General features: G+C 45.6%; 3 protein-coding genes across 4 annotated transcripts; 1 reads left to right on the forward strand and 2 right to left on the reverse strand.

The window, feature by feature from the left end:
- Nucleotides 1-1,494: 1,494 nt before the first annotated feature.
- CCDC163 (CCDC163 homolog) lies at nt 1,495-8,835 on the reverse strand. Of its 2 annotated transcripts, XM_068539770.1 has the most exons (9): nt 4,420-8,835; nt 4,287-4,320; nt 3,915-4,105; nt 3,722-3,803; nt 3,372-3,558; nt 3,191-3,258; nt 2,842-2,909; nt 2,050-2,128; nt 1,692-1,755 (listed from the first exon to the last, which is right to left on the reverse strand). In XM_068539770.1, exons 1-8 carry the CDS (start codon nt 4,495-4,497, stop codon nt 2,102-2,104), a joined length of 735 nt encoding a protein of 244 aa, XP_068395871.1. In that variant the 5' UTR covers nt 4,498-8,835; the 3' UTR covers nt 1,692-1,755; nt 2,050-2,101. The 2 variants fall into 2 exon arrangements, with proteins under 2 accessions (XP_068395870.1, XP_068395871.1); XM_068539769.1 differs by lacking the exon at nt 2,050-2,128 and having other exon boundaries at nt 1,495-1,755.
- MMACHC (metabolism of cobalamin associated C) lies at nt 5,239-10,226 on the forward strand. The gene is given in 5 exon segments (XM_068539768.1): nt 5,239-5,336; nt 7,131-7,325; nt 8,059-8,211; nt 8,824-9,174; nt 9,177-10,226. Coding segments are annotated over 5 exon segments (846 nt in total). The 5' UTR covers nt 5,239-5,255; the 3' UTR covers nt 9,243-10,226.
- A 130-nt stretch (nt 10,227-10,356) lies between these two features.
- Nucleotides 10,357-21,999, reverse strand: PRDX1 (peroxiredoxin 1). The gene is made up of 6 exons (XM_068539771.1): nt 21,877-21,999; nt 19,817-19,933; nt 17,050-17,203; nt 16,396-16,518; nt 15,941-16,071; nt 10,357-10,712 (listed from the first exon to the last, which is right to left on the reverse strand). The coding sequence occupies exons 2-6, from the start codon at nt 19,920-19,922 to the stop codon at nt 10,627-10,629; spliced, it is 600 nt and encodes a 199-aa protein (XP_068395872.1). The 5' UTR covers nt 19,923-19,933; nt 21,877-21,999; the 3' UTR covers nt 10,357-10,626.
- Nucleotides 22,000-23,632: the final 1,633 nt, after the last annotated feature.

A 23,632-nucleotide genomic window follows, 5' to 3' on the forward strand; every position in this document is an offset into this window, starting at 1 on the left:
CCAAAGCCTTTTCTGTATCATTCTCCTGGCAACAAATCATGTGCTGCCACCTGGTGACAGTTCAAATACCATTGTTCCACATTGCTATTTAATGTTTCTGTTGGAGCCCTGGCACCCTTGCAAACCTGTCTTCCACAGACATTGATGCAAAGTAGTTGATAAATAAGTAGAGCACTGGTAGCAAGTAGATTAAATAGTGCCATTATGCCAGATATATCACCTGCCCAGTAACAGATGTAAAAGACAGGGGTTCCTTGTACCTGCTTCAGCAGGAAGATGAGCCTTGATGGGAACTTTTGGGTTTTGTTTTTTTGAACAGGTTCTGTTTGACCCAGGTCTCATCTCTACCATTCCATTCTCATCAATCTCCCTAATGCTGAGGGAGAAGAAAACATGAGGATTGCCTTATAGCTATTCAGGTGTCAAAGGCCCACCCTTCATGACCTGTCTGCTGATTAGGCCAGGGCCTTGAATGTACCCCAAAACAGGAAGTAGTTCCTGCCCTACTCACCCCAGCCTTTTATTATGCTTTTATTTCAGATAACTGTCTCCTCTTCCCAGCTAGACTGAGCTAAGAGATGGGAGTCCACCGCACATCTTAGCTTAGGACAAATATATACCAGGACTGGTATGTATTATGCTCAATAAACATCCACTTGGTGGATAAATGACATTATTTTTTGGGCTGTATTTAGCACTGGAAGAGACCTAATGAGACCTCAGTGACATGCTGCTACTTCTAGGAAAATCCTGGACTGCACTGTCTAGAATACAAAGCCCAGGTAAGGAAAAAGTAAAGCTTCCCTTAGTCTACCTAGGAAGGTATACTTCCAGAGAGCAACCAAGTGGTGGAAGGATCAGAACCAATAGCCACAAAGCATTTTAAAAAATATAATAGGAAATGTCAGAGTGCATAACTCTTAGTAAGAATAGTATTGAATCATAAAATTTGTTTCAGTTAATAAATACATAAATTTATATTTACTAGGCTACAGTGTAAACTGTATTTCTTACTGGAGGTCACAGTTAAAAAGCCCTGAACGCCATTGGACTAGAGATAGAGACTGAAAGAAGAGAGACTAAGGAGGAGACTGCTGCAGAAATGCAGCCTGGACTGCTGAGGATGAAGAAATATGGATGGGCCAGAGTGAGCCTCAAGAGGCAGAAGCTGAAAAAAAAAAGGAGGAACCCTTCTATTTGCCAGGTCAAGGGCCCACCAGAGTGTCTTGCCCTCCTCTGCATCCCCATAGCAGTACTGCCCCAGAGCATTGTCCTACCTGATTCTACCCACCAGAATGGGAGCTCTTCCTTCCAACGTCCACTGAGCACAGGGCTTGCACTCAGAAGATACAGTTATAAATGTCTATGAACTTGGATTTCAGAGAGAGAGGTGGCAGGAAGCAGTCAAGTCACAGGAAGAAGGAAAGGTACAGCTGAGTCTATCCCATGTGGGTGCTGATTCACAGAAAACACATCATGGAGAATTAAACCATTTTATTGCTTGTGGGTAAGGATGGACAGGCAGTGACAAGCCTCAGTAGGGAGGGCAAACACCAGCTAGATCAAGAGGGGAGGGGAAGGGGACCCAGAAACAGGACCTTGGAGGGGAAGGTGAGCAAAGAAGACATCATCCTACTGCCCTTACAAGTCCTTACAGTCACTCAGGAGCATCTTGGGGCCCTTAAAGTATAGGGCTCTGGGCCTGGAGCTGAAAGCTGCTGGGCTCCAGGTTAGAAAGGGTATGCCTCTGGAGATCTAAGAGGAAAGAAAGGGAAGAGAGAACAAATCATCAGCAAGCACTGTGATACATACAGACCTAGGCTGTGGGCCCTGATGGGGAGGGACATAAAGGCCTGACTTGGGATAAGGAGCAACAGAGGTTGATGGATTCACAAAGAAAGAGGCAGAGACTCCATTCTACCCAATGTCAAACAATTAGGCAGCTGGCATCCAGGCAACATTCAGATTCAGCTTCCCCCAGATCCATGCCTTACCCCCACCTAGCTACCTTAAAAGTTCCCAACTACTGTTACTGTCTGGAAGACTGACTTCAGAGCCAGATGAAGAAAGAGACATGGCGAAGGTGGCAGCCAGGGGCAGCTTAGACTGGAGGACGTGAACGGAAGTCCTGCAAAGGGGAAAGAATCAGAGGCAGAGATGGTGATGGTGGGTCAAGGGGGCCCTCCCAGCACAGAACTGTCCTCCTTCCTGAGGCTAGGACTCCAGTCCCCTCCCCCTTTATCCTCCAAATATATAGAAATACCTCGGTGACTCTGTGTCAAGTAAAGAATGCCCAGTACTGCCCGTATGGGCTGCAACCCCTACCATACCACCCCTACCAGCCCATTTCAAATCTAAGATAGCTGAACTTTGGTCCCTAGTGCCTGGTCTCTGTGAGACAAATCCCTTCCACTACCACAAGCACCCATACTCCCTGACCTGAGGAGGTCGTGCTCCCACCGGGCATCCTGGACCTGTCCTGGCAGCCTCCAGGGTGTGACTTTTGCCCTCCTGGCCACTTTCCAGCTGATCCAACATCTGCCAGACCATGGGCCCAGGTAGGACCAAACCTCTCCCTCTCCAGGAGCAGCTCCCCCTCCCCACAATTAGCCTCTTCAGCATACTTGGAACCCTCATGTGGACAAAGATAGTTTCTCATGGCCTGGAGCAGAGGGGTTGGGAAGAAGAGCTTTGGAGGCAGGTGGAGTCAGCACAGGGAAGAGAAGGAAAGAGATAGGGATAGGAGAGGGTATCCTGGCCCGCCTGCAAAACAGGATAGACATAGAAAGGAAGGGGCCTCTAAAGGGAGATGTGAACAGATAGGTCCGATCCTGGTCCTACCTTCCAGCTGTGGGCCTGAGCTTGCCGCCCCTCAGTCATCTGTTTCAGCAGCAGCTCCTGGTGCTGGCCTGTGGATAAGAGAAAATGTAAGGGGGATGTTCTCCAACTTCCTTCCTTCCCCTTCTCTGGCACTGAAAACTAGGACAGAAGCATTCTGGTCCAGCTGTTGAGAAGTTTCCAAGCTGACTGGGGAGACTAGACTCACACCATGAGAGGTTAAGACAAAATATTTGGCCAGATTTCTAGGAAGCTCAAGCAGTCGGAGCTAGGGTCATTTATTAGGAAAGCAAGAAGGCTTTCCAGAAAAGGGAACAGGTGACTTCATACCCACCCCCAATCTTTTACTCACTCAGCTGGTCCCGCAGCAACTTCAGTTCCTCCCGAAGAATCTCTGACTCCTCCCACAGCAGTTGCGGACTGCAGGGATGACAGCAGTGTCATTCTAAAGCCAATTAACAAGCCCAGAGGAGGCTACCAGAGTACCAGGAGTTCAGAGGCCTGAAGAAGGCGAGGTTTTGCCCATCACTTACTCATTCAGCAGCTCTTGGTGAAGGCCACTGGTAGCACTGCACTTTTGTGGTCCTGTTTGTATTTGGGCTCGGGCCTGTTCCTGTACCTGGCTTCGAAGGCCCTGCAGTTCCCTTCTCAGCCCCTCCAGGCGTTGCTCCAGGAGAAGGACCCTTTGCTCTGGGCCCCCTTGCAGCAACCTTAGTGATGCTGTAGTGGGACAAGTTGGGGATCAGCCCCTCTAAGAACTTCACACATGAGCCTAGAGACTCCACTTACAAATCAAGACACAAGCACACACACAACAGGAGTGAAACAAAATGTGTTCACACATATGAGGCTGTGTATATGAAGAGAAGAACTGATCAGATACCTTCTAGCGCAGAGATCTGGTACTTCTGCTGCTCTCGCTCTTCCAGCAGGCCCTGCACAGCCTGCCTTAGTGCCTCAGTCACCTACCCAGGCAGAAAAACCACATGAGCTACTGTGTAAGGGGCTCCCCCAACCCCTGGTATCCTCATCTCACGCAAACCCCAAACATACTCACCTAGGATTCCATGCCTCACCTGAGCCTGGGATCGAAGCTGGGATCGAAGAATAGTAATTTCATCCCAGAAAGAAGATGCACTACGGACCTCAGCCCAACTTAGTCTCTCTGGGACAATGGGAGTCTCTAGAGCCCAAGGTTGTTGAGCTTGGACTCCGGACTGGGGAGGCAAGTAATGAGGGGAAATCCAGGTCCCAGTCAGGTCTCCTGCTGAGGGAATAAGGAAGGGACAAGTGCAGAGCCTATTGGGGGGGGCGGGGGGGGGCAAAATGTTTGTTCAGGAAAAGAAAAAGCTGGAATTTGGAAGGAATAGTGGACGGCATAGGCACTGGAAAAAGGCAGATTCTGGAAAGAGAAAAGGCTGAGGGGTAGGTAGAAAAAGGGACAATACCCGCGGTGGAGACTCCAAGGGGATACAGCCTTTGCTACAAAAAAACAAATGCACAGGCCAATGAGTTCTGTCTTGCAGTCCCTTAACCCACATCCCCTAAACCAGAGGGCGGGGGACTCAGGCGCCCCCTCACCTTAATCCTGGCCACATTTCCGTCAGTAGCGTTGAGAAGCGCGTCGAGCTGCTCAGACCAGCTCAGGCTCCTACTCATAGCCTGCGGCAGGGGTCTGGCTCCCTGGCATCTTGTGCCCTTGCTCTCCCAACTGTGGACACCCAAGGCACAGCCCAGGAAAGACCACAACGTCAGATCTAAAGAGGTGAGTGGGGGATGCAATACTAAAGGTAAGGATGCAGTATCAGACCAAAACTGCGCCTCTGGGACTAGTCAGGGGAGCAGCGTCCTTGGGGAACTGGAGGAAAAGCGGGAGGCCCTGATATGCAGATATCAGGTGGGAGTTAAAAGGTACCGAATCTTGGTCGAGACCTTTCCAGACGCACGACACTTGCGCCATCACACCGAACCTGTGCCAGCGACTACTGCCGCCGCCCGGTTCAAACCTTACGGTAGGCCGGGAAAGCCCGACTGCGCACTGGCCTCCGCAGCGCCACTTGGGAAACTGAGTTCACCTCTGCTGGAGACAGCTGGCGATGCAGGCTACCGAACTACGTTTCCCTGGAAACAACACGCGCAGTCTCTCACACACACACACACACACACACACACACACACACTCACACACACACACCACCGTGAAGCTTGCCGGGAAACCGAGTCTTTCTGCTTCTATAGTGGCTGTCTCTAAGGACCGAATGAACTACGTGTCCCAGGATGCATCGCGCAGAGCCAACGAAGTCCCTCTGCCGATCCCAGTAGTTCTTGGGAAATGGAGTCCAAGCTGCCTCAAAGCTTAACGTCCCGAGTTACCTTGAGACTCCATTCCCCAGCAGGCTCAGCGTGTAGCGTGCGCTATGGAGCCGCAAGTCGCAGAGCTGAAGCAGAAGATTGAGGACACGTTGTGCCCTTTTGGCTTCGAGGTTTACCCCTTCCAGGTTGGTTTATCCCTACTGTGGTGCTAGGGCGAAGTGTATGGTTGGCTTCGGTGCCACCGGCGTGAGGCCCGGGAGTCCTCTGAACTTTCCCGAGCTCTTCTGGCCCCGTGTTCGTTTGACGTATCGGGACAGGGTCTCAACGGGCGCTTGGGTTAAACGGGTAGAGAACTGTTGCAGGATTGTCCTTTTACCCTCATACAATGCCGGATTGGTGAATAGGAGACACCATATGATCCAGTAACCCTGTGGCTTTGTCACCTACGTAATTTACAGGAAGAAAGGTACTGTGGGGCCAGAGTCATTTTGGAAGCTTCCCGAAGGAGTTGGGAGGAGGGCAAGGTCTGGAATGTTTGCATGGCTAGAATTTAGGTCAACTGATTAGCGAAGGGCATTCATGGTGTTGAACAACCAAACAATTGGCTGGGTTGTTCCATCTACCAATAAAAGGTTACATTCATGATGTTGCCAATCACCAGTGCTGGGCTGGGTATAGAAACTATACACTTGCCTGACACAGAAGTCTGGCATCACCACCTACCCTTGTTCACATAGGTCCATTTCCCCATATCCAGTGCCCCCTGCACTGAGCCCTGTGCTTGGAAACAAAGCTAAATCAACTCAGCTTGAGCCTTTTGCCTGATGCTTAAGAGGCAGCCCACGTCCACCCCTTCCACTGAGTGGCACACAGCAGTGCTGGGAGAGGATTATAGAGGAAGAGGTAGGTTGGATCTAGCCTCAGAGAGGCTTCCCTGGAAAAAATGGAGTTGAACTATATATGAAAAGAGAGATTGGAAGGTTATGTACATCCCAAATATCAGGAAGAGCTTGAGTAAAGATGTTGAAGTAGTAGTGGTGGATGGCAGGTATGGGGGAGAGTGGGGATGCCTAGCTGGTGCAATCAGGTAGGCCTGGATAGGGGGAGCTATGGTATTGAACAGTGCCATATACAGCCCTGCCAGTCATCCTAAGCTCCTCCTTCTCTCACCTCCCTAGCTCCACATACAATCAGCCACTGAGACCTTTAGCAATCTGTCTCCTAACTATCCCAGATCCATTCCCTTCCATTCAACCCATCTATGCTCTTGGTCCAGGCCACTATTTCTCATTTGAATTTCTGCAGTAACCTCCTTGCTGTCACTTTGCCTCCATTCCATCCTCCACACTGCAGCCAGACTGATCTAAAACTGATCATGTCAGTTTACTCCTTCAATCTTCAATGGCTAGCCCCTCATTGTCACCAAATTAGACCCATGTTCCTCAAATTGGTAGTATTTAAGGCCAGCCAGTCTTACTCCTACTGATCTCTCCAGCCTTCTCTCCCTCTGCTCCCCTCTACAGATGCTTCACTTCTGTCAAACTAGACAATTTGCTGTTCTCCAACTATGCCTTGCACTTTTTACCTCTTTGTTTATGCTGGGACCTATTTAAAACACACACCAGATTCTCCCTCTCCACGTCAGCCTGTAAGTTTCCTTCCTAGCCTTCAAGACTCAGCTTCCAAAAAGCCTTTTCTAATTTCAGAGGGCCTTCACTGGCCTTGTTATTGCACTAATCACAGTATAATCAATTTTTTTTTTGTTCTTAGTTGTTTATGAATTCTTTGCCTCTCTATTGTAACTCCCTGTCAGATTCAGATGCGTCCCCATAAACACACATCATACATCAGTAGAATTTCATTGATTAAGATGGAGGCTGGGCAAGATGCATGAAGCCTTGAATGCGAAGCTAAGGTATGGGCCTAGCTAAGGCCTAAGTTGGCCCTCTTGTGTGGCCTGAATTTTCTCTCTGTTCCAGGTGGCATGGTACAATGCACTCCTGCCTCCAGCCTTCCACCTGCCCCTGCCAGGACCTACCCTGGCCTTCCTGGTACTCAGCACACCTGCCATGTTTGACCGGGCCCTCAAGCCCTTCCTGCAGAGCTGCCACCTCCAACCACTGACTGACCCTGTGGACCAGTGTGTGGCCTACCACCTGGGCCGTGTTAGAGAGGTGAGCAAGGCTGGCTGTAGCCTTCCCCAGCTTCAAAACCTGCATCTGCTTCCAGCTCCTCGAAGCTTAGTGCAGGATCTAGACCTGCCTAGGGCTAGGAGCCACTTCCCGGGCAGAAGGGTATCCTAAAGCCAGCCTTGACAATGTGATCTCTCCCCATTCTGCCTTCTCACCCCAGGTTTGGCCACCTCCTCTAGCAACCCCCCAGGTCTGAAATCAGTCTCACTCACCCTTCACTGATGGACAACTATATGATCAGATTTCCCTTGGCCTCCAAGTGAAATGGGAATAAGCCCAACATTCCCCACGCATCTCTCACCTGTCTTTGCCCTAGACCTGAAAGCTTTATGCTGTCTTTGGGGTCTTTTGAGGACAGAATACTCCCCCACTACACACTTTACATGTATACATACACACGTACACATACACTGGGTCTCCCCAAAGCTGGGCCATGTCTTCCTCCACATTGGGCCTTTGGAGGGCAGAGCCAAGTCACCCCTCATAAAGGTTTCTGAACAAGACTTTGTGTATTTCCCTTCAAACATGGGCCCTCCTAGACACAATATCGTTTTCTTCATGCTGGAGCCCACAACCCCACTCCAAGTTTAAGGTCATGTTTCCCCTTTAAACATGACTTCTGAGGACAAGGCCGTGTTGACACAACTTAAGGCTCTGTTGGACATGGTCATGATTCCTCTTGTGCTAAAAGCTTGCATCTTGTTCTCTATCACAGAGCCTCCCAGAGATGCAAGTAGAAGTCATTGCTGACTATGAGGTACACCCGAACCGGCGCCCCAAGATTCTGGCCCAGACAGCAGCCCATGTGGCAGGGGCAGCTTATTACTACCAACGACAGGATGTGGAGTCTGACCCCTGGGGAACCCAGGTCAGAGGGCAAATATGAATAGGGGCTGAGAAAGAAAAGGAAAGGAAAATCCCTCAAGATTTCAAGTCCTAGGAGTTCCCTGGTGGCCTAGTGTTTAGGATTCCGGGGTTTCACTGCTGTGGCCCGGGTTCATTACCTGGTTGGGGAACTAAGAATCCTGCAAACCACGAGGCACAGCCAAAAGAAAAAAAAAAACATTGCAGGTGTCATTCTTCCACCTCCCCTGGGTAAAGGAATTGACGGGTACAATGCAGGACAAAGGTGCACCATGGTCAGGTGTCTGGTTCCTAGGGACACATGACGTCAGAGAACTAGTCTGTTTGCTCAGTCTTTGTGACAGAATGGAGGGGGCAGAGCTGTGATTAGACCAGTGGTGAGACTGGGAAGCTAAAGTTCAGCTTAAGGAACCTTTCCTTGTGGTCAGTGACTTCATGAAAAAAGTTGTCCAGGAGAGGGAATAGAGGAGTCCAGTCAAAGACTGACAGAGGCTCACATGTGGACTCAGAATGAGAAATGAGAAAGAGTAAGTGAACAAACCTAGCTTGCATTGCTGGTAGCTGGATTTGGTGCCAAGACGACCTCCATGACTTTTTTTTTTTACCCGCTCCCCAGCACATATCAGGTGTGTGCATACATCCCAGATTTGGGGGCTGGTTTGCCATCCGAGGGGCAGTGCTGCTGCGAGGAATAGAGGTGCCGGATCTGCCACCCACCAAGCCCCTCGACTGTGTACCTGCAAGAGCTGACCGGATCACCCTGCTTGAACGCTTCAACTTCCATTGGCGTGACTGGACTTACCGGGATGCTGTGCCACCTCAGGAGCGCTACTCAGAAGAGCAGAAGGCCTACTTTTCCACTCCGCCTGCCCAACGCTTGGCCTTATTGGGCTTGGCCCAGACCTCAGAGGAGCCTAGCTCTACATCCCAAGAGCTTCACTTTACCACATTCATACCCAGGAAGCCTCAGAGAGGAATCCCAGCAGAGGCTGGCTCAGCCCCAGGGTCTCACCACCTGCATCCCCTGGCCCTTGATACCCTCCCTCCCCTGTGGGATCCTCATTTATGACAGTGGCACCTGCTGGGACTTATTTGGCTAGATAAGATTTTACTGGGTACAAGATGATCATTTTTGATAAAGAATTATAATAGAGATCTTAAATGAAGATAACAAGGCTTAAAGAAGTTTGGTCAAAAGACCAAAGCAGATCCAGACTTGCCACCTGCCTTGGAATATGGGATTATTACCTGTTACCATTTCTCTGCAGTGCTTCAAGATGCTACTTGTTACAGGGCTTAAGAAGCAACTATCCCCTAAATAACGGTACCTGCCTCAGAGAGTTATTATGGAGACTGAATAAATACGAAATAGTGCCTGGCATATAATAAGCTATTATTAAAGGCCCCAGGAATCCTATACTGCTGCTCATACATAGTTCTTGCTTGTCTGAATACTGGAGGGGGTAGGTAGGCTGGGGTAGCCGTGTCTGGAAGGTGTCTAGAAGGGCACCACATGATATGCAGAAGGATTCTCAGTCCTGAATCTGCCCTAGCCTCAAGAGCCCAGGAGGAATCCACCTTTGCCCCACTGACAACCCTCCCTCAGGACAATGATATGAGGATAAGAACTACCCTTAAATCAAGGATAGAAACCCAGGGAAGCCAAGAGATGCTCAGCACTGTGCTTTTGACACAGAAAGCCTACCCTATGAACACCAGCACTGTGTTTGTCTCCCCCTCCCCCTTTTAGTTCCAAAGGTACTGAAGCCTCTAACTCTGATCTTTTTACAGAACCAGTACCAGGCATTTATCAGAAGAGGCCAAGCTTCAGGTTTTCATACAGCCCTCCCAGTAGTGTAAAAGTAAATGTCAGTAATCTCATTGGGCTCTTAACCTGCAATCCAGCCTATAGCATAAATTGCAGTGCCTTGGTCAGTACTGTAGTAGGCCTTGCTCTTCTCCAGATATGGTGAAAGGAAACACCTTGCTTCGAGGTCCATTCTCTGTATCTACTTGCATTTCCCCTCAATATAATTTCCTGATTCTGAGGCACTCTCACGCCTCATTTTCCCCTAAAGAGGGAAAGCAAAAAGTAAATTCCTCTTACACTCAAAGGCTAATGTCCCCCTAAAATGAAGAATCAACAAGGTCTCAGCTCAAGTTTAATAAAACTACAAAAGACCAAAAGTGATACCCTACTACTATACACGTCAGTTTGCCTGCCCCATAATACAGCTCAGGCCATTCCCTCCAGAGGAAGAAAGGCTGGCCTCCCCAACCCCTGCAGGAAAGGCCTGTCCTGTCCCACAGCACATCTGGGCTGAGTGTAAGGTCTTGTGTTTTAAGCATGACAATAGTACAAAAGAGGTTTTGTTCTCATGGCCACCTACTGCAGCCTGGCCCTAAAATGGCCCAGTGCTCACTTCTGCTTAGAGAAATATTCTTTGCTCTTCTGGACATCAGGCTTGATGGTATCACTGCCAGGCTTCCAGCCAGCTGGGCACACTGCAAGAGATAGGGTACTAATTAATAACCTGATCAGTGATGAGCTCCACCCTCCCAAGGACAATTGGATGCCTCAAAACCAAATCTGAGCCCTAAAAAGCTTCAACATTCAGGCACCAGGAAGCCTACCCTGCAGTCTGAGATCATTCAGCCTTTTAGTACAGAACTATAAATATGTAATTTAATCCTCACCGCAGACCTAATTACTATGATACCTAATTTGTTCACAGGGTAAATGAAATATAAAGAAATTAAGTAACAGCTTCAACTTTATGCTTTGTTCTAAAAATAATCTGTCTAAAGCATGTACAGCAAAATATTACTATTTTGTTAACAGTAGGTAGTAGGTAAATGGGTACTCATATGTTCTCTGTAATTTTATGTATGCTTCAAAAATGCACCTTTTGAAAAATAAACTTAAATGCTCTTCAACAGATGGTGCTGGAACAGCTGGATTTCCACATGTAAAACAATGAAATTGGACATCTATTCATACCATACACAAAAAATTTACTCGAAAATGGATCAACAGCCTATATATAAGAGCTAAAACCATAAACTCTGAAAAAAACACAGGGTGGTCAAACTTCATGACCTTGGATTGGGAAATGTATTCTTAGATATGATACTGAAAACACAAACAACAGTAAAAAACATAAGGTAAATTGGACTTGATCGACATTAAGGACTTTTGTAGATTAAAGGACATTATCAAGCGAGTGAAGACAACTCACAGAATGGGAAAAAATATTTATAAATCATATCTGATAAAGGATTAATAGCCAAAATTGAAATCCAGAACTCCCACAGCTCAACAGACAACCCAATTCAAAAATGGGCGAAGGACTTGAAAAAAGACATATCTCCAAAGATATACAAATGGTCAAATAAACACATGAAAATATGCCATCACTAGTCAAAACTACAATGAGATACCACTTCACATCCCCTAGGATGGCTACAGTTTAAAAAAAAAAAAAGGAAAGTAAATGTTGGGAAGGATGTAAAGAACCCTTGGTATTGCTGGTGGGAATGTAAAATGGTGCACGTGCTGTGGAAAAGTTTAGCAGTTCCTCAAGAATCTAAACATAGAATTACCATGTGACCCAGCAATTCTACTCCTATATATAGCCCCAAAGTAACTGGAAACAAGGATTCAGACACCAGTTCACCAATATTTTAGCAATATTATTCACAATAGCCAAAAGGTGGAAACAACCTGTTAACGGATGGATAGACAAAACTGTGTGTGTGTGTGTGTGTGTGTCGGAATATTATTCAGCCTTTAAAAAGAATAATGTTCTGATACATACTACAGCCTGGATAAACCTTGAAAACATTATGCTAGGTGAAAGAAACCAAACACAAATGGATAAATACTGTATGATTTCACTCACATGAAATACCTAGAATAGGCAAATTCATAGTCACAGAAAGTAGAAGTTACCAAAGGCTGGAGGGAAAGGGGAATGGTAAGTTATTGCTTCATGGTTACTACTGCCTGTTTGGGATGATGAAAAAGAGAAACAGTGGTGACAGATGTACAACACATTGAATGTAATGAATGCCACTGAATTATGCACTTAAAAAGGTAAATTATATATAACCACAATAAAAATTGATTAAAAAAAAACTTCAGTGACTTGCCCCCATACCCAAGAAAAATATAAGCTAAAAAATGACAAAGCTAGGACTGTGTAAACCCTAACGCTAAGCTGCTTCTTCCCTCTAGCAGCCCTTCAGAGATCTGAAAGCAGCAAGCAGTTCGCCTTCTCAGTGTTCCTTAACTCTGCCAAACAAGAATGCCTGAAATAAGGGGCAGGACCTCCACAGAAGGTCCTGCTTGTTTCACTAAGTAACTGTCTGCTATAGCTTGGTAAGCAAAAGGTCCAAGTTTGAATCTTTCGCATACTTTATGCAGAAAAGCATAACCTTTCAACCTTTCCAACGATCCTGAGTTAGCAATGCTCCTTGGGCAAACCTGAGGAAAGTGAGGCAAGGGAACCAATCTCTGATTTTCCACTCTATTTGCTGTTTAGTCTTCTAGGAAGCATGTAGTCACCAAAGTCCAGTAATGGAGCAGCAAAAATCTCACTTGCTCAGGTGAAAGAGGGGAAGCCCCTTTCAGTCCAAGGATATCACAGCCTCAGATGTCAGACACTGCAAACAGCAGTCTGGGAACAAGGTATGGATGGAACAAGCACTAAATGGCAAACCCAGCTGCTTTACAAAATCTCCATTTGATTGTTACACAGTCATTAGCTTTAGTGGCACCAAAGGATTAGAACACAGGTCCTAAGCATAAACAAGCTTCCAAGAATAAAAAGCAACATAAAAGCAGAGACCAGACCCAGAGCCACTCCGTAGTTTGCCAGCAGGGAAACCAAAGATTCTTCTGTCCAGGAATACAAATGATACAAAGATAGGAGGAATAATGAACCAGAAAGAAGGACCTTGACAATTTAGTCTCCTTGGCACTAAAGCCTCTTGGCACTTAAGACTGTACCAATAATTAATGACAGGACAGAAAGATCCACACTTGGATGTTTCACTCATACCCAACAGTGCTGGTTTTTCAGAATCAATATGGAGCCCAGAAGAACTGGCTGAGTCCCACATTTACCAGCTTTCAAGTGCAGCCGAAGTACCACAACTCTCGCCAACACAGAAGGCCCTAAACAATAACTTTTTCAGCATTTTAAATTACTTAAGAAAAGGAGGGCTTTGAATTTGGATCCCAGTTCCACCATTAACTATGAATATATGCTGTGTTTAAATATTGGTTTATTTGTCCTTAAAAATAAGAACGTAGGATTTTTTCAGTAAAAAATTTCTGTGGTATTTGTCAGTTCCACCCTTCTCTCTGCTAAAATGTAATGTAGTTCACTTAAAGACCCCTCCCCCCCAAAAAAGTATAAAATTCAAGATCAAAAAAATTTTTAGGTAAAAATAGGAACATAGGATATACAAATATAAGGTCATTATGTTGTACACCTGAAACTAATATAATGTTATATGTCAATTACATCTCAATTTTAAAAATAGGAATGCAGGGTTATTTGTCAAATAAACAGCACATGACAGCACCTCATATAGACTGCTTGGTTGGTATTTACATGCTCTCAAGCAGGAACTATCATATTATAAGCCATAAAAGGCTGCGCACAGAAAGCTGTGCCTGTTCTAATGGGATGGGAAGCAGCAGAGAACAATAGAGTGTGAAGAAGCAAGCTTCACAGAGTCATGAAAGCTTGGGTTCAAGAGTCTATGCAAGGTCCTACCAAAGTCCAGTAAAGGGCCGACTTGGCCACTCCACAGCTCCTTCCATCTTTGTACTGAACTTCATTCTCCACCAGGGGGCAGTCTCAGCAGCTGTCTGCTCCTTTGATCCAGAGTAAAGCCCACACAGGCTTCTGCAAATGGTGCCTTCTGATTCCCATTACCTATTAGCCTTCCACTCTAGTCAAGCTAGCACTTTTGGGTCCCCCAAACAAACACCACTAATCCAGACTCTTAACTTCCACCTCCTTTAACTCACAAGATCAGAGCTGAAATGAGCCTTAGAGAGCTAGTCGGAACTACTTATTTTCTAGAGAAAGAAAATGAGATGTAATAAGACAAGAAATTTGTTCAAGTCCACCTGTACACTTGATACCAGTAGCACTTGATCACAACCATCTTACCCTCAATTATATTAAGCTGGGGTGGGGGTGGGGTTCAAGATCCCCTTCCCCTACATACCCAGCACCTGCAGCAGTCTGAGGAGCTAAGTTCTTAAAACTCAACCCAGTTGGGATAAGGTTATCTCATTCCAAGCAACAACTACACTGGGCGGAGGTGGGGAGCTGTCAAAAGCTAAAGCCTTATAAACTCAAAGGCTGGGAGCACGTAGTTCAGGATTTTATCAAAACACTGCAATGAGAGAATATATAAGGAGAGAGGGGCTAGAGCAGTAAGAAGGACCTGCACTCTAGCAAATGCTAGATAAAAACCGTAAATTGAATCTACTCGGTCATGTTCAGACTCACAAAAACATCATCTTTCATCCTGAAACTTCTAACGAAGAACCTTGGTATTTCATCTCAAACCCTTCAGCCCTAACCCCTCCTTCCTTAAAAAAATTTTTATATTGAGCATATATATAGTTTGGTATTTGTTGATTATAAGTCTTACAAATACAACCACACTGCACCAACAGAATGGATTTTTAAAAGATAAAAATGTATTAACTGTTTCTACCTACTGTCTTTGGATAAGTTATCTTAGTCCTATCTTCATTTCCATTTTCCAAAACTGGTTGGACATTACCTTTTTAAAGATTTTTTTGTTTGATGTGGACTATTTTTTTTTTTTCACACACACTGTATTTTATTTTTACAAGAGATAAATAGACTGACACCAAGCATTGTACATGGATGACCACAACAAAAGCAACAATGATTGCAATTACCAAACATGAAACACACTCATACTATGTCATAATATTGACATTCAGTCCAGTAATCCTCCACTGTAACAGCTCCTTTACTTTGCAGTGAAAATTGATTTGTATATTCTTTGCCTCTGAGTCCTTGTGGGATTTTTTTTTTTTTAATTCAGACAGAAAGTCACAACAATTATACTCATCCTCATCAGTTCACTCAGAATGTGGACTATTTTTTAAGTCTTTATTGAATTTGTTACAACATTCCTTCTGTTTTATGTTTTGGTTTTTTTGGCCACAAGGCATGTGGGATCTTAGCTCCCCGACCAGGGATCGAACCCACATGCCCTGCACTGGAAGGCGAAGTGTTAACCACTGGACCGCCGGGGAAGTCCCTACCTTTATTTTTTAAAACCCCAATGAAACAAATATGGTCTACAGGGATTAAGCTCTCCCCCCAATAAACACTTGTCAAGAGCAGCATGGTTCATGTCTAGGTGTGATTCCCAGCCTTTTGTTTTGCCCTTAACATACCTATGCGATCCTCCTATACTCTTTTAATAAGTTGAATCTGTAGCAGTGAGTGATACTAAATGATCAGGGCAGAAGCTGGGAATACACGGTTGGAACAAGCAGCCTTTATATTCTCCTCCCTGGGCTTTTCCATTGCCCCACCCCCACAACCCACTATAATCCAGTGATGGCAACTTCTTGAAGAGACATAATCACCCTTTTCTTGTCTGGTAGACTTTGTTCCTACCATCTTTCCCACTCCGCTGTCCTGTCACCAGGGAGACTGACTTACCTTCCCCATGTTTGTCAGTAAACTGGAAGGCCTGAACTAGTCTCAGTGTCTCATCCACAGAACGGCCAACAGGAAGGTCATTTATGGTGATCTGTCTAAGGATACCTTTATCATCAATAATAAAAAGGCCCCTGGAAAAAAGTATTAAAGGTTTGAGAGAGACGGTACAGTTTTAGAAATTGCTTTCTTAGAATAGAGAAGAAATGGAAATAGTCTGGTCTCCCACACTTGCGCTGGCCTTCCCCTTAGGCCCTGCATAAAAAAATGAAATGAAACCATCATGCCATACACCTTAAACTTACACAGTGATGTCTATCAATTATTTCTCAATACAACAGGAAAAAAAATGAAATGAGAAAAGTCTCCACAGATCAGGGCTCTACCTTTCAAATAAAAGGTCCTCAGCCAATCAGATAATTCTCCTGATGACTGTCAGCCCCCCAGCAGGTATATACCTGAATGAGATGCCTTCATCGGCCTTTAAGACCCCATAGTCCTGAGCAATGGTGTGCTTGGGGTCTGATATCAAGGGAATGTTCATGGGTCCCAGTCCTCCTTGTTTCTTGGGTGTGTTGATCCTACAGCAAAAAGCACACATACAATCACATTCATTCGAATGCTTGTGTAGCAAAAGCATTAACTATAACTATTCCTTCTCCTGTCCAACATTCCTAATCTAACTCCCCAAAAAACTTCAAACTTTTTCCAGCAGTAAAATAACTGGCTGAGGACAGTTAAGGTCACCAGGGTACACTCAGCTGTAATCCAAGCTGCTTTTCCTCTGCTGCCAGGCAGTAAGAACAAGAGAAGTCAGAGCATTTGTACTCCTTCTATGAGGAGCCAGAAATCAATACTTGAGAAAGTCTATTGCCAAAGCCTCCCAGTCCCAGTTGCTGCTTAATTTAAAAGTCCATATGCCTGGACTTCCCTGGTGGTACAGTGGCTAAGACTCTGCGCGCTTCCACTGCAGGGGGCACAGGTTCCATCCCTGGTCGGGGAATTAAGACCCACATGCCACACAGTGCGGCCAAAAAAAAAAAATAATAGTAGTAATTTAAAAAAAAAAAACAAAAAAAAAACCTCCATGCCAAATGGACCAAGATGTTTACCATGCCAGGTGACAGAAGTGAGAATCCACAGAAGCACCAATCACTTGGCAGTTGAGTTTCTTAAATTCTTCTGCCCTATCACTGAAAGCAATGATCTCCGTGGGGCACACAAAGGTGAAGTCAAGAGGGTAAAAGAAGAACACAACATATTTTCCTGGGGGGAAAAAAAAGCCCAAGTTAGCCTTTGCAACAGACTTCCTGGGACTTCCCTGGTGGTGCAGTGGTTAAGAATCCACCTGCCAATGCAGGGGACACGGGTTTGAGCCCTGATCTGGGAAGATCCCACATGCCACAGAGCAACTAAGCCCATGTGCCACAACTACTCAAGCCCACACGCCTAGAGCCCGTGCTCGGCAACAAGAGAAGCCACCGCAATAAGCCCGTGCACCGCAACAGAGAGTAGTCCCCACTCGCTGCAACTAGAGAAAGCCCCGCGTGCAGCAACGAAAACCCAACGCAGCCATAAATAAGTAAATAAATGTATTTAAAAAAAAAAAGAAACAGACTTCCTTGCTTTATAGAGAATGTAAACCTGAAGACATTTTCCTATGGAAAAAAGGCTTTTTAAGTTGATGGCAGACACATTTGTTAAAATGCCAAGATGCTCAACAGAGAAGACTCCTTGCAGCTACTGTCAGAACCTCTTCCACAAGAAAAAGTTCTTCCAGTTTCCATGCTTTATTTTCCTGCCTCCATGTTAGCTGCCAACTACAGATAAACACTGTTCCATCTAATTTTGATCTTCTTTGGATAGTCAAAATCAGCACAAACACCAAGTTCTCCAGTGAAGAAAAAAAGCAAAGATGCAATTATCTACTGGACGGTCTAATGCCAATGCTTATATAATCAGTGCCCAGAAAGAGCTGAATTGCTGCATTCTCTAATGCAAGGCAATAAGACCAACAAGAGAAAGTCAGAACCTCTGCAATTCTTCCACAACGAACCACAGTAACGTGATGGGTAAGATTTGTTTATTTATTTATTTATTTAGGCTGCATTGGGTCTTCCTTGTGGCTTCCTTGCGGCACGAGGGATCTTCCTTGCAGTGTGCACGGGCTTCACTCTAGTTGCAGTGTGCAGGCTCTGTAGTTGTGGCGCACGGGCTTAGGTTGACCCGCAGCATGCCCGCAGCACGTGGCATCTTAGTTCCCCAACTGGAGATTGAACCCACGTCCCTTGCACTGGAAGGGGGACTCTTAACCACTGGACCACCAGAGAAGTCTCTGATGGCTAAGGTTTAAGTGATCACCTGAATAACCACAAACATGTTTCAAACAAGCCTGATAGGACAAGCAAAGAAAAAATTTATAAGGCAAAAGTTCTAACAATTCTCCTGGTAGGTAACAGAATTTCTAGTTGCAATTTTATGAAACTCATTCTGATTACCAATTGAAGTATTCTAGATCTTCAACCTGAGGGCAGCTTCTCACCATACCTAATGGGCTGAGCTATTTGGAACAATTCCAAATATTCACTTATTTCCAGATAGCAACAATGTTTGAAAGTCAAAAACAAGCAGGTCCTTTTGACATTCACTTTGAAAGCCAAAATCACTATAAACACACTCACCTAAACAACCTTCCTCAGGAGCTTTGCCTAACAAGCTCCAGCAGATCAAGCCCTGGAGGGCACAGAATAGCTCTTCCTAAACCTCATGCCTCTGCCCTTGGGCCAGGGTCACCTCCCTATGGTGCGCTACCTACCTTGTTTGCCAGGAGGAGCTTCTCTCCATAGGGCCCCACTTATCTGCTCTCATTCCAACCAATATGTGTAATTTGTTAAGAAACCTAGTCACAGGTTCTACCCAAAAGCTGACTCTAGGAACCGACTGCTACACCACCAAGAAAGGTATACTGGACACCTGAGTTTCAGGTTTGTATTCTAAGGAATTTGTATTTTCAATTGTCCCAGAAGACCCTGCTGCTCCAAGACTGCAAAGTAAAAAGAGCCTCATTAGAACTTGCTAGGTGTCTACTTGAAACTATTTAGCAGAAAGGAGAGTTATTCTAATTGTGACATCAATTTTTCTCTGGGGGCAAAATAGTCAAGGGAATGTGCCTAACCCCTTTACCTAATACAGCAATCATGACACACGTATTTCTTTTTTTTTTTTAATTATTTATTTATTTATTTTTGGCTGTGTTGGGTCTTTGTTTCTGTGCAAGGGCTTTTCTCTCGGTGCGCGGGCCTCTCACTATCGCAGCCTCTCTTGTTGCAGAGCACAGGCTCCAGACGCGCAGGCTCAGTAGCTGTGGCTCACGGGCCTAGTTGCTCCGTGGCATGTGGGATCTTCCCAGACCAGGGCTCGAACCCGTGTCCCCTGCATTGGCAGGCGGATTCTCAACCACTGCGCCACCAGGGAAGCCCAACACACATATTTTTTAAACTGAACTGAATATACAGTCTCACAGCTCCAAAGACTTGAGGTCTGAGACTTTAAATTGTTGAAGGCCTTTTATAACACAATAATGAGAATATCTCCAATAATATAATTGAGGAGCAATACTGGAAAGATAATAAAGATATATGTCCAGACTTAATGAAGCATGTGCTTTCTCCAGAAGCAGTTTGGCCTTAGGATATCTACCCTATGTTCACTGATGATAATCACCACTTCAATTCAATAGGAAGACAAAGCCTCTTACCCTAAAGACACAGGAGATATAAAAATCATTTTACAATCAAATATAACAAGAGATACAGAAAATGAACAAGCCATTCCTAGACTGTAACATAATTCCATATTAATGAACCTAACTACTCTTACCTTTGTAGTCAGATAGGCTGATATCTTTGAACTGACCATCTGGCATTACAGCAGTTGCTTTGAACTGGGGGGCATGGTGCCCAATTTTGGCATTTCCTGAAGACATATTGTGATCAGCTGGAAAAGATAAAAGAGGAAGTCAATTAGAAACAAGCCTTACCTTTCTAGATAACCAGCAACTTTCATCTACTTAGAGACTTAGCTGTAGAAAGTGTCCAGTGATGCTGAATATACAATAAATTTTATTTATACTTATTTGGCTGTGCCGGGTCTTCGTTGCAGAGTGCGGGATCTTTAGTTGCGGTATGCGGGATCTAGTTCCCTGACCAGGGATCAAACCCGGGCGCCCTGCATTGGGAGTGCGGAGTCTTAACCATTGGACCACCGGGGAAGTCCCTACATTAACTTTTATAATAGTAAGAAGCATGAACCAAGCTTTCCAACTTTTCAAACAAAAATATTACACATCTCTGAATCTCAGCTGTTTTCATTTTTTTTTGTGTTGTGCATTTGAAGTTTATTTTTGTTTTTACTTTTTTACCTTTTATTGGAGTACAGCTGATTTACAATGTTACGTTTTCATTTTTAAATGGAAATTTCTTTATCAATTGGAGTAAACTCTTACTGTTCCTGAACCATCATTTGTACAATTGCATTTTCTTCTGTACTTTCATTACACACATGCAGAGAGAGAAAGAGATGGAAACTCTCAAACCTGGACCCAAATGCACAATGCCATAAACACTGAGCATCTGACTCCCAGAAGCTGCCATGCTGCCCTTTCCCTGGACTGCACCTCCATCTGCCTTCAGAATGTGGTAAGCACACTTTGACCTTTCTCCAGGTAGATTTGCCCAAGACAGCACATACCCTAAAGCCAATCCAACTTTTTCAAGGCGCAAGACCAAGATTTATGGCGTCGGCTCTATTTCAAAATTCTAGGTGTTGTGTTTAAGGCCCAGAAGTCCTTTCAAAAGTGGGTTTCTTACCTCGGGGCCAAGATCCTGGGGCAGTAATAAGTAGAACAAGAGTCAATTTATTGCCAAAGAGTAATGTTACACTGGATTCACCCAGGTCAAGACCAAGATAATAAGTTAAGATTTAACCCAGTAAATCATCAGTTTGAAAGTGCCAAGAAACTAACTTTTCAAGTCCCACAGTTCTTGGTTCATAATACCACAACCAAAAGAAACGTTGTAAGCATCGATTGTCACAAACTTTTTACCGCTTAACACCTTTAATAGCAAACCAAAAAACCAACCAGCAAGGCACAAAGCAACTTGGCAACCAAACACAGGATGTGACCCTAACATAAATGGCTTTCTTGTCCAAACCTGATTTTCCAGGGGGGCCCCCATGACCACTAAAGCACAACCAATGGTGGGGAGGTGGGAAGCTGCTGGACTTCCAGTCGGTGTGTCCCCTTCAGGAAATCTCCCCTTGAACTTCCCTGGAGGAAGCCACTCCCCAAAAACTCACTTCAGGTACCCTCCCTGCCACTCCCATCATCACCCCCACCCTAGCACTTAAGAAAGCACCAGCAGAAGAGTGCGCAGTCTTCACCGAGGGCATTTAGGATCACCACAAACCCCATTCTGCAGATAGAGAACTAAAGACGGAGAACGGAATCTTAGTATCTGAAGCTCCACTGCTAGTCACAGCTCAGGACCGAGAACAGCATTTCCCCCTAATACGCGACAGACGGACAAGTATCCTCAGTTCCTAATCAGTTTGCAGATCCACTCTAGAAGCTTCCCGAACCTGCCCCCCCACCCCACCCGCAGGAGACCCCATCACCACCAAGCCACGGCAAGCCAATCAGCGCCCTCTGCTTTGGTTGCCGAGGGAAGAGGATACTCAAACCGCCGTTAGCCTCGGGTTTCAACCACGTTCCCGCACCCACAAGGGGGTCCAACATGAGGGCCACCTCGCCCGGCCACCTTCTCCGTCAGAGAACCCCAGTTGAGCTGAGCAGGCCCCGAGGAGGAGGAGGAGGAAAAGGCGACGAGCGGGGCGTGGGGCGCTGCGGTCCGCGGAGGCCGCGCTGCCCATATACTCACCACTCCTAACAAGCCACAAAAGACAGTCAGGAAGCACACACACAAAGCGTGCGCGGGGCGCTAGCCTTTATATCCTGTAAGGCTCTCGCGAGAGTCAGGGCGAGCCAGGGGTGCGAGCGGGGAAGAGGGAACGGGGGTGGTGGGGGGGAATCTGGCCCGAGCACCGCCCCGACCCAACGCGCCCAGCCAGTATGACTCAGCACTTTCCCTCGCTGGGGGCGGTCTCGCGGACTACCAATCCCCCCCCCCCGCGCCGCCGAGGTTTGAGGCGTTCTTTTGATCACTTCCAAACCCGAACGCCTCCGCCTTGCTCTTAAGGCCTGAACCAGAGTAAGGGTTCTAGCTGCTGCCCACGGAAGACCACGTCTAACCAAGCCCTAAGAACTATCTCTTCAAATATTTCTCAAATATTACCCCCCTACACCGATTCCCGCAGCCTCTGCTCTAGTGCTGATCCTCAGTAACCCTCATTGCTTAGAGAGCCTCCCTTTTATTGTTCTGATTAACAGGGTTGCTGCTCTCTATCTGCTATCCATGAGTTCCCATTCCATCCATTCCACGGCGGCTGGAGGGAATCTTTCCGAAATCTGATTTTGTCACTCACTCACTCACCCCTCTGATTTGTGGGTCATAAAAACTGGGGCTCTGTATTCCTGAGTTAAAACTCTTCATTGTTATTTTATGTGTGGCCTTCATAAAAGAGTCTTAATCCATTAACCTCACTTTTCTCGTCTGTAAAATGGGAATACTATTCTTTGTTGAAATCATCTCTGTAGTTTATTTAGCACAGTACCTAGTTCTTATTATACACTAGAAATGTTAGCCATTGTTACTACTGTAACTCTTCCTTGCTCCTATATTGTAACACCCAGAGCAGAGTGTAGCTGTTTTAAGACTTAAGGCTTTTGTTCAAGCATGAGGAACCCATTCTCTCTTATTTGACCTACAGAAAACATGTTTGAAGACTCAGCTGAAGCATTACTTCCTCTGAAATTCTTTCACTCATCCTCAGAATTGACCGTTCCCTCCTTTCTGCCCAAACAATAGACTGTATAGCAAAAAGAAAACTTTTAAGCTATTTTACTTGTTTATATGTCTATCTCTCCTTGTTAGACTGACTTTCTGGAGGGTAGGGTTTGGGTCACAACCATCTCTGTGTCCCCACGTCACAACGTAGCACCTGATATAAAATAGGAGTGTTTAATAAATAGTATTGTGTCCCCATTCTGCCCCCAACCCCCACTATCCTCCTAACTCCCTTGGACATTATAGCAGGATAAGAAATAGGGAAGTGCTGTGTCATGCTGGCTGAGCACCTCGAAATTTTTTGGCATTTATCATCCTACCATCCAACAGTAGTGATTTTTTTTTTCCTTCTCTGCCTGAGACTGAACAATTATTTGGCCATTACTCATCTTCTTCTTGAGGACTCAGGGGAGACAGACATTCAGAGCTTAATAGTGGATGGTTATTGCTGTGAGCAGGTTAAACCAACAACACACAGTCCTACTTCAGCCAGAAGAAAATTACCATTTATTGTATCTACCATGTGCCAGGCCCTGGGCTGGGCACTTGAGCTTATTTGTCTCATTTAAGAACCAAAAGAGTTATCCTGGCCCAGGGAAATATTAACATCCAATCCTCGTGGGAATATAAAAAAACAAAATAGCAGAACAATTATGACAAGAGAAGAAATCTGTTGAACACTTGTGTGATTAAGTGATCGTAGAATCTGTTTCCTCAGAGAACAGTAAAG

The sequence above is a fragment of the Eschrichtius robustus genome, chromosome 3, assembly GCF_028021215.1.
Source record: "Eschrichtius robustus isolate mEscRob2 chromosome 3, mEscRob2.pri, whole genome shotgun sequence".
Taxonomy (NCBI): domain Eukaryota; kingdom Metazoa; phylum Chordata; class Mammalia; order Artiodactyla; family Eschrichtiidae; genus Eschrichtius; species Eschrichtius robustus.